At 41.2% G+C, this 10,456-nt stretch overlaps 1 protein-coding gene across 1 annotated transcript in view; it reads left to right on the top strand.

Annotated features, from left to right (window-relative positions):
- Positions 1–10,456, top strand: part of PRKX (protein kinase, X-linked) — a 120,789-nt gene that overhangs the window by 85,893 nt on the left and 24,440 nt on the right. The window contains exons 5-6 of the mRNA XM_019524959.1: positions 3,732–3,827; positions 9,155–9,212. Of these exons, the coding sequence (XP_019380504.1) occupies positions 3,732–3,827; positions 9,155–9,212 (154 nt within the window). The remainder of the gene's footprint in view (positions 1–3,731; positions 3,828–9,154; positions 9,213–10,456) is intronic.

The raw sequence follows: 10,456 nt of genomic DNA, 5'->3' as shown, positions 1-10,456 counted from the left end.
TGCCCCACCCTGAGTCAGAGCTGGGAGCACTGTGCCCTTATATAGTGGCTGCAGCCACCACCACCCCCGCAGGGCCACTGGCCCCTCCACACACAGTTCCAGCTGGAAACCTGTGCCTCAGGTAACTGACACAGTGGCACTTTTAGCTTACCAACCATTCCCCACTTGTGCCAGTTAACAGGGATTTGAACTGAAAAATGGGTGTAAATCAGTAAAAACTGAATGACAAAAAATTGGGGAATTTAGCAGTGAAAATCGGTAAAAACTGAGAATGTAGAACACTAAGTGAGAGTCAGAAAAAGCAGTCTCTTTGGCCCATACCTGAGTATCTTTGGGATCCAGGAAAGATCCTAGGCATTCAGTACTGGCAAGATGCAATAAACTTTCTCCCTTTTCTCTATGAGCCCTACAAATGCTGGTTTATATGATGGGAGCTACATTCCAAGGTACTGGAGGAGCTGACATGCTCCAGGTACCTAACTCCACAGGCGCACTCCAGACCCAGAAGTTTGTCTGTGAGTCTGTTCTGGGGTCGTCCTCAATGCGCTCTCTTGGTCTCCAACAGGCTTGAGAAGGGGTGCTAAGGGTGAGCACCCACTATATCCTCCACCTTAGAGTTTCATTGCTAGTGTAAGTTGATACAGGCTGGGAAGCATTTGTGGGCCACTTATGATTGTAAGGGACCAGAAAACTTGTGATGCCAAGAGCCATTAGGTTAACATGCTTAACCTTCCTACCTGTTCTTCACCATTTCACAATGGAGATTCTCACAGACCTTCCCTGCAATGTGTTGCATCAGCAGTCAGTGATCTTTCATGGGAGGGAGCCAAAATGTCTTAGCTCGGCTCCTAGGCACTGTTCTGAGCTAACTTCCTATGTCCAGATATAGAAACATAATGCACTTACTGTGGACATGCTGAGGAAAAGGCAGTTGTATTCTCAGTTGCCTTTTTCCTGGGAAAACAATCTAAAACTGATTTTGTTGTTGCAAGTTTAGTGGATGGCAGAAGAGCAATGGCTGTTATATACCTGGATTTTAGCAAGGTATTCCTTAGTTTAGTAATAAGAATAAGATAAAGCAGTGATGCTCAACCTTTTTGGATCACAGGCCAGATGGACTGTTCCCAATCTCTTCATGGGCCAGATTCTGTAGGAGCCCCATCTGGCCAAGGGGAGAGGGGGACAGCCTGGCCTGATGTGGCCAGGTCCGGATCTGGCCCTGCTGGGGGAGGGAGTGTGCCCCAGCCCCATTTCCCAACCTGTGCAGAGCCCCATAGCCAGATTCCAAGGCTCTGTGGGCTTCATTTGTCCTGTGGACCAGAAGTTGAACACCCCTGAACTCAGGAAATGCAATCTTGATTGCATATATACTATATAAGAATATAGTGTCTTCACATTGAGAAGAAAATGGGAACTCATATATTGCTTTCTTTACCTGATAGCTTCATAGTGTACAGTTACAAGCTGAGGTTCTGTCCTATCCCTAGGATATCTAAGGGCTCTAGCAGATGTTATGTTTATGAGATGAACCAGTTAATCATGTCTTAAATAGTAACCCAGCAATTAATGGCCCAGTAAAACCAGATATGCTAGCAAATTATTCTACAAAATATGTGTAATAATTTTGTAGCTGTTTTCTATTAGCTTTAAACTAAACATATGGCAGGATCTTTGGTATGCAGCCTGATGCCAGCTATGAGGTTGGGCTCTGAGACTAGCCCTAGCAGGGTTCCAAGGCTGGGCCCACAATCAGCTGATTTTTGGGCCTGGGCCTGCATCAGAGGTGTCAAACTGGCTTCAGTGTGGCAAGGGGCACTCAGCAGCTTTCTGCTTACCAGTGCAGGGGGATCCGAATAAAACATTTCCAGGCTCCCTCTACAAGTAGTAATGACATAATTGGGATCTGTTCCCCTGTTCCAAAACTGTGCATGTTGCCATGTATGTGAGGCATAGCAGGAGATGTGGTTCTTGGGATTAGAGCGCAGATCCCATCGCACCGTTCATTAAGTAAATGCATGCCTAAATGTTGCTTACATGAATTTTAGTCATGTAAGTGAAAAACTGAGCTCCTATCTTACTCCATGTAGGAGTCATAAAAGTATTAAGAAGTGAGCTCAAAAATACGTTTTCACCTAAGGCTGTGTGTCCAAGTGTAGCTGTCCAAGAGATTTTTTGCCACTTAGGCAAATTGCCAGCTACATTTGGATACATAGCCTTAGGTTGGAACACGTGCTTGACCTGGAAGGAGAAAGAAGGGAGTTCTGTCTTAGCCAATATTTTAGTGGCTTCCTCATAAAAGTGGTTTTGAACCCAGATTTCCCACTTAACAAAATGCTCAGGACTAGGGATGTAAATACTGATTAATTAAATTCCCCTAATGTTGTCACTTGTTCTCCAGGCAGCAGCAGTGGGCTAAGAAAGCCCCTGGTTTGCTGCTGCTGCCTGCGGCTCTGTGTGGCTGTGGTGGGGGCTCATTGCAGCTGCCTGCAGTTGGCTCCCGAGCAGCCACTTAGTGGTGGCAGCAGAGGGCTAGGAAAGCCCCAGCTGCCACTGACAGCCAGGCTGAGATCCATGAGGCCCAGCCCGGCTTTTTGCCTGTGGCAGGTGCACACACACGTTGGGGCAGACGGTGGTGAAGCCATGAAGGGCCCAATCCATCTTGTGGCATTTTGCCTTGGCCCCTTCCTTGCCATCTGCCGCAAGGCGCACATATACCCACCAACTTCAGTGAGCTGGGCCAGTGCTCCATGGACCCCAGTTCATCTCCTCACTGCCTGCTACAAGCAGCCTGGGCTCTATGCTGGGTGGCAGGGCTTGCCTGGAGCTTGGGTTGCCCGTGGCAGGCAGCAGAGAGGCTGCAAGTGGCTGCACCAGGGTCCACGGAGCCTTAGCTTGGCTCGTTGCTAGCGGTGGGTATGTGCACACCTCCAGTGGATGGCAGGAAAGGGACCAGGGCTGCAATGCCAGAAGAAGGATTAGGACCCTTGCAGCTCCCCTGCTGCTTTCTCTGTACTGGGTATTAGTCTCCCAACTCCCTGTGCCTTCTCCCTTCCTTGCTCCTCCCTTCCTCCTGCCTGCCTTGCTGCCTTCAGGGGCACTGTCTTACTTCCCTTCCACCCTGCCCTTTTCCTTTCTCCTCCCCCTACCCCCCCTTCCTTGCTCCATGCTCTGTGACAAACAGTAACCGGTAAGGTATTGTACTTGATCTTACTCTTCAGATCCTACCACTTTGTAACAATGTGGCTTCCTTGAGCGGGGCATTTATAGATCCTCTCTCCTTTGTAAGCGTCGTGCCCCTAACTCTCCTACCCCGCCAACCCAACCCCACTCTGGGCTAAGTAAGCTATACCCTTACTGTGTAACTGAGCTGTGCCGTATCCCTCCCACCCCGTGCTATGTAGCCACCTCTCATCCAGGCCTCTATATTTCCTTCTACCCATTGAACTCTGTAAATTCCCTTCTTAACATTTATTAATAAAATTAAATAGTCCTCTTTAATTTTCAGTTTTATAGCATGTTTTGAACATGCAGTATAAACAAAGTCCACTTTGCAAAATAGCTACCATGACTTGGTAGTTGACTTTGCTCTACGGTGCATGAGTACAAAGAAAATAAATTATACATTTCACGATTTTGTGGAGAGAGAACTTGCTTTGATATAATACCATTATATATATTTTACCCCTTAAATAAAAACAAAACTATGGTTTTCCTATGTTTTATTCAAATAGGTTTCCACCATTTTTTGATGACAACCCATTTGGCATATATCAGAAGATTCTTGCTGGCAAAATTGATTTCCCCAGACATTTGGACTTATATGTAAAGTAAGTATTTTGATTTTTTTTTTCTAATTCCCAGTTTTTATTATGGTTTTTACCTGAACATGAGATGAATTCAAATTTAAGGCAACCGTCTAATAATTAGTTTCTATACATGAAAAACTAGAAATTTGTTATAAAGTTTCGTATATAGAATTTAATTATTGGAGGGTCATCTTAAATTTGTTCCCTCTCCCCGCCCCCACCCTGTTGGGGACCAAGAGAGTCCAGATCTCTGCTCCTTGCTGCTGCTGCTCCTCCTGGGCCAGTACTTAAATCTAAGACAAGGCTTTGTTTCCTCATGCCAGTTGAGGTTTGTGAGAGGGGAACCTTGTTTGGGACGTGAGTAAATATGGCATTATCATTCTAAATACCTCTTCAGCATTGTTTTACTACATCTGTGTAGGAGGATATCATATCATGCTATAACACTGTTGAAAAGTGTTTTGGACTACATTTAATCTTGAATTCCAAGTGGAGGAAAAATAATTAGACTTAAATGGTAATATCTTCCTCAGTTAATTTCCTGCATATGTTAGTACACTAAATACTTCTTTAGCTAGTGGCTGAAGTAGCAGGTTTATCCAGCAAAGCTACTGCTCCCCCAGTGCAGCAATGTGTCTGTAAACAGCAGCTTCAGTAAGCAGAGCTACAGCTGTGCCCACCATGGGCTCTTGGGAAGAAAGCTGCTTTCTCTCCATCTCCCTGGAGGATGTATGGAGGGGTGGGGAAGAACTGAGCATTGTGGTATGTGGAGGATGCATCAAAAAGCCCTAAAATGATCCATGTGCTACATGTTGTGCTATAAAATTAAACAGGAACTTTTTTGTAATGGATTTGTCATCTTTGTGGTGCTACAGTTATCCTGAGTGTGCTAGCTTTTATAGCAGTATAAGAGCATATATACCACTGCAGATGTATAGTGTCTAAAGCCAGACTACTTTTCTCCATTGTGTACTCTGCTAGTGTTGCTAGGATTTATGCTGTTCGTACTGGGTGGGTGAACAGGGCACTATCTGCCAGCTTACGCTAATACTTCCACTTCCTTTTTGTCTCACACATCATGTGAATTACATCTCTCATGAATCTTGTCAAAAGCTCATTATAGGAAATCAGCAGATATGAGGATACTTCATTTCAGCATCTCAGATTAGCCAGCACCCATGGCCTGCACATCTTTGAATAACAGCTGTCCTTAAAATGCTGCTGGTGGTGCTACCACTTCACTATTGTCTCCTGTTCTCACTTTTTTTCATATAGGCTGCCTCAGGAGTGTACATGTCCAGACATATTGTCTGCAACAAATTCTGGGCATGCAACCAGAAGATAAACAGGACAGAGTCATTATTTGTTCTTTTTTTTGTCCCTGATGACAAGGCTAATGTGGTGAAAGCATTTAAAGCTAGGGCCTGTGTCAATATCTGTTTATATTCAACACTCTCAGTTGTGCAGTTGTCATTGTACCATACAGAAAAAGGTGGGTGCTGTAGAAGACCTGCAGTCTTCCTGTGAGTGCAGGGTCCTCTATTCAGTCAAACTTCTTCAATAAGGAACATGGGCTACATTACACATCACAGTCTTTGAATACACTTCTTTCATAGTTTTGAACATTTTCCACCAAGTTTTCAAAGGCTCTTTCTTGGCTGATCAGTTTCCTCTTCTACTCCCTCTTTCCAGGGAATCCCACAGAGGACCCCTTTTCTTCTTGTTTTGGAGTGATCTCATTAAGTATCATGGTTTAATTCAGGGGTGCCCATGCCACGGACCAGATCTAGCCCATAACAACATGTCATCTGGCCTGCAGGGCTCCAAACGGGTCCAGAAATTTGTTGGTGGGGGGTTTAGCACCGCCACTTCCATGCTTTCGAATCACTAGACCCTGAATGCTAGATCCAGAGCCTGATCCCTGCTCACAGGGCTGTGTGGAAGCAGTGCCAGGACCCAGGACCCAATCTCAGTGTGGGAGGTCTGGAGAGGGGAGTTCCAGACCTTGGGACCTCATCCCAGGGCATAGAGGATGGGAAGGGCCAGAACTGGGTCCCTGGGACCCAGTGCCAGTATGTAGAGAGTGGTGCCAGGCCTCTCTGACCAAATCCTTATGTGCTGGGACCTGGGAGGGGACAGTGTAAGGCTCTTGGGACCCAATCCCAGTGCTCAAGGGTGGGAGGAGACAGCACCAGCTCCCCAGGGCCCAAATCCCATCATGCAGAGAAGAGAGATGGTACTGGGCCCCAGGGCCTGATATGGCCCACAGATGAGCAACATGGCACTCGTCTGGCCCATGGAGCCAAAAGGTTAAGCACCACTGGTTTATCCTATTCTCCAGGTGTACACCTCTTCATTTTGTTTTTTGTTTCCCAACCATTTCCCTCTGTGCAATCCCCTCTCTTCATTTTCTTTCATCTTGTCAATTTTTCTTCCCTTGCTTTCCACCACTACCTTGAACAAAACTGCTTTTTAATTCTAATGTCATTCCACTTCCTTCCATACCTGGCCGCCTTCTGTCACTGACACTTTCCTGTTGCTTGGATTCTCAGCTTCGGGATTATCTTTGAGTCTTCTCTTTCATATTAAGTTAGTGTAATAGGAGAACAACATGTATAATAACTAATTTTCTTACTTTTCTTCTTTTTAGATACCAAAGGTTCTTGATGGTCTTGTTCTCCTGCATTTATTATGGCAGGCTTTTTCCTGTCTTATTTTTTAAACTCATAAAATTCTATAAGCTCTGTAGAAGATATAGCTCCTGAGATAAGCTGTTGATCAGACCATGTTATACTGCCTGTCCCTTTACATTCTTACTGGTTTCTCCTCTTCGCTGAACTGTTCAAGCTTCTTGATACTGCCCATATTGCCCTTCATATATCTGCTTTTTCTCTTTATCCAGTGTGCCCTTTTTCACATTGCTGTTCACTGGCACTGATTTGTTTTCCAGTTTATCTGAGTTTTCAACAACGTCTGTATTTTACTTGTTTTCCTTCCTACGCTAGATATGTGGAATGCCTTTCCTGACTTGTCTAGATTGATCATCTCATAGTTCAACTCTCTTCTCCAAACCATTTCTGTCAAAATGTTGTAAGAAATTAGTCATTGATTAATCTCTAGATAAGAGAGTTTTCCCTATGCGTATTTTTCTTTAAAGTGGAATTAATATATGTACCAGCCACTTCTTTGACCACTCTGTCCTTACTCTGTAGGGTTTTTTTCTTATATTGTAAATTCTTCAGATCAGAGACTGAACTTGTATATTTCAGGAAGTGGATAATAGTGATGGCTAACAGTAATAAAAATAGTTGTTCTGTTTGAACATAGTCCACCTGCACAGCTTCAGTAACAACTCAACGATGAGCTAATTCATTCCCATGCTGTGTATTTTCTGCATTTCCAATGCTGAAGAAGGTGGCAGAACTTAATTTGTTAAGCAGCTATGAATATAAATAAAATGGTGGCTTAAATAGTAGTGATCTTAAAAATGAGTTCCACTTTTTGTTTTTGGCCCAGTGTTCAGCTTACTATGTAGCCCTCTGTTTGAAATTTGAATCAGTTTTCAGTCTTTCTCTTTTTTCCTTAGGGCAATTTTATTTATTTTTTTGAAACAAGTCATTAGATTTCTTCCCCTCCGCCTTGTTGTCCTTTGGTCTCCTCTAAGAGGATGCGACTACCAAATGACTTTAGTTGCATCGTTGAATATAAATTAGCTGGAAATCTTATGGAAGATTAGGAAATCACTTTCTCATTTTAAATTTTTATTCTTTTATTTTTGGAAATTGAATATTTTCTCATTAAGTTTCTCTATGTAGGCTGTTCGACAAACTTATTCAATTCAGCCATCTTTCATACACCCTACTGTTATGACTTAGAACAGATGTGGCTCAGTCTCTATTTTGGTGGGATGTTATGATTTATTTCATGCTGACTATGCCTCCTTTATGAAAACCTGATTTTTGAAAAGTTAAATATATTCACTGTGTTAGGTAAATATTGCTCTGACATTTGTAAGTTTTTAGTGAGAAATGCCTCTTTTTAAAGTCCCTTGAAGTCCTATGCAAGTTACCTTAAATATCATTACTCTTCTTGAGCTGTGAAACACTAAAGAAGGTTAAACCTTTTATTTTTCCCTTTGGAAATTAATGATTTTTAAATGTACATTTTTTTACCCTGCTGACAGAAGGAAATTAACCTGTAGATAAATGTCAAATTAGTTTTTAAGATTTAGTGCAACTTACTATATACAGCAAGCAAAATTATGTTGTTATATCTGTGTATATAAAAGGCAATTTCAGTTGGTGAAATCTCAGTTTGTTAGAGTGAACAACAAAATGGAATTTTTCACTTTTTTTTTTTCATTTTAGTAGTACCTTGTATTGAATTAACCAGGGACTTCTGAATTGTTAATCTACTGTCTTTTAAGTGTAATTTGGTCTTGTGCAAAGTTTCTCAAACTGTACTTTTGGGGTTTTTTTCAGTGGATCAGAGGCATGTAAATACAGGCTCACTGTTCTTTTTAAGCAGGTGACTGGTTCTTGCAAATTTTTGTGTGTGTTTAACAGAGGTAGAATTTAAACTAATCTTTGACAGAAACCTGAAACCAGAATATTAAATAATTTGCTGTTTAATTATTTATTTTGTTGCATAAAATTGTGCTCTGCAGAACTGAGTTTTGTTTTACCATTTGGAAAACCCAACAAAATACAAAGGAAGAATTCATAGAAACAGAAAATTAGAGTTGGAAGAGACTTCAAGAGGTCCTCTAGTCCTAATCTCCTTCTCAAAGCAGGATCATCCCCAACTAGATCATCCCAGCCATGGATTTGTCTACCCAGGTCTTAAAAACCTCTAGGGATGGAGATTCCACAACCTCTCTGCCTGTCCCAGTGGTTTACTACCCTCCTAGTGAGAGAGTTTTTCATAATATCTAACCTAAATTTCCCTTGCTGTCACTTTGCCATCTGCCACCACTGAGAGAAGTCTAGCTTCATGCTCTTTGTAACCACCCCTCAAGTAGCTGAAGGCTACTATTAAATCCCCTCTCAGTCTTCTGAGAGTGCTTGGTCTTTCTCTAATATTTCACAAATCCTTTTGTTTAGAAACTACAGTCTGTAGGGGGAATTTCATATCATTTACTCTGAAGATAGGTGATCTATTTCTATTCATGCATTGAACTCTTGAAACAAAAACTATTCTGGATTATGGAAAAAGTGAATAATTACAGTGTGGAATATATTTGGTAAAAAGAAAGTGCTCCAAGATCTCAATATGCTCACAATGACTAAATAAAATTATAAATTTTATAATTTATCGGAAAACAAAAACAAATCTTATCTTTGTTACAGAGACCTTATTAAGAAGCTACTTGTGGTTGACAGGACAAGAAGATTAGGAAATATGAAGGTTAGTATAAAATGTGTTGTCATGCAATGCAAAGTTCAACATTGGAAAAAAAATACTACTTACAAAAACTTGTAATTCAACATTTAGTACTAAGTTTCTTTATTTTGTATATGTAGATTTTGAGACCTACATGATTTTTTTTATTAAGATATGGAAAATATTGGTAGTGTTTTCTGTTCTGAGAATCTTTTACTTGCTTGTACTAGCTGTATGAATGTTATAGTCAATTTTGTCTTAAACCTAGAAAAGTACCTGTGTAATTTCACTAAATTACTACTAATGTGGCTGTTGTATTTCAAAGTCTTACTTCCAGTCTGAATGCAAAAGAAGAAATTAAGTGTGTGTATGTTGTGTCCACCCACAGTAGTAGAGTTGCCATATGGCAGTCTTTACAGTTGTACTTCTTCATCTAAAATTCTGTTACTTTGGCCGATTTTAATGTAGGATTTTTCCAGGAAAACAACTTCATCCTCTTCTCTTGTACCTAGAAGAACAGAGATCATCCTAAATTGCTAAAATATGTTAATGTTGTTAAGAATTGGAAGAATTGCATGTGCCTCTTGAGAGAGGTCCTTTCTTGGAAGTGAAGACCATCTGTGTTTTAGTTTAAATTGGTTCTCTTATGATTTTGTGGCACCCCACAGGCAAAGGAAGTGACATGAATTCATGATAGTGGTAAAGTGTAAGCAATAGATCCCAAATCCCTCATTGTTCCTTGACAACAGGATTTGGATAATGTTATGTCCAGAGGATGTGAATGTACAGTTTGTCTGATGAGGAGGTGTGTATTCACATTAGAAAGCATACTCTGTATGCATAATGCTAGAAAAAAACATGCGTCTGAGCCAACAGCTTAAACCTATTTTGTGCTCTATTCTTAGATACTGGAATGAACTTCATCTTTCTGTACGTGGTTTCTGGATTTTTGTAGTAATTTCGCTGGAAACAGTACAAACGTTCATCCCAAGATGGAGTACAAAAATACTTCAGGGTAGACTTGCTTAGAAGTATGGGTAACGGGGAGAAAATAACAGATATCTTTTAACAGCACTGTACGTAGAAAGAATCACAGTGTAGACTATACTAATCATTAAATTAATTTTTATAAAAAATATTTTACGAATTAATTAATGTTCCTTGAATTCCCTCTTACAATATTTTGTCTTACTAATTTAAATCTTGTAATAATGAAACAAATGGCTTATTTGCAGTTGGGCAACTTTGTCACCCTTATGTTGACTAGT

This window comes from Gavialis gangeticus, unplaced genomic scaffold (assembly GCF_001723915.1).
Source record: "Gavialis gangeticus isolate Ggan-Ray unplaced genomic scaffold, GavGan_comp1, whole genome shotgun sequence".
NCBI lineage: Eukaryota > Metazoa > Chordata > Crocodylia > Gavialidae > Gavialis > Gavialis gangeticus.
This window is presented reverse-complemented; position numbering and strand designations above follow the sequence as displayed.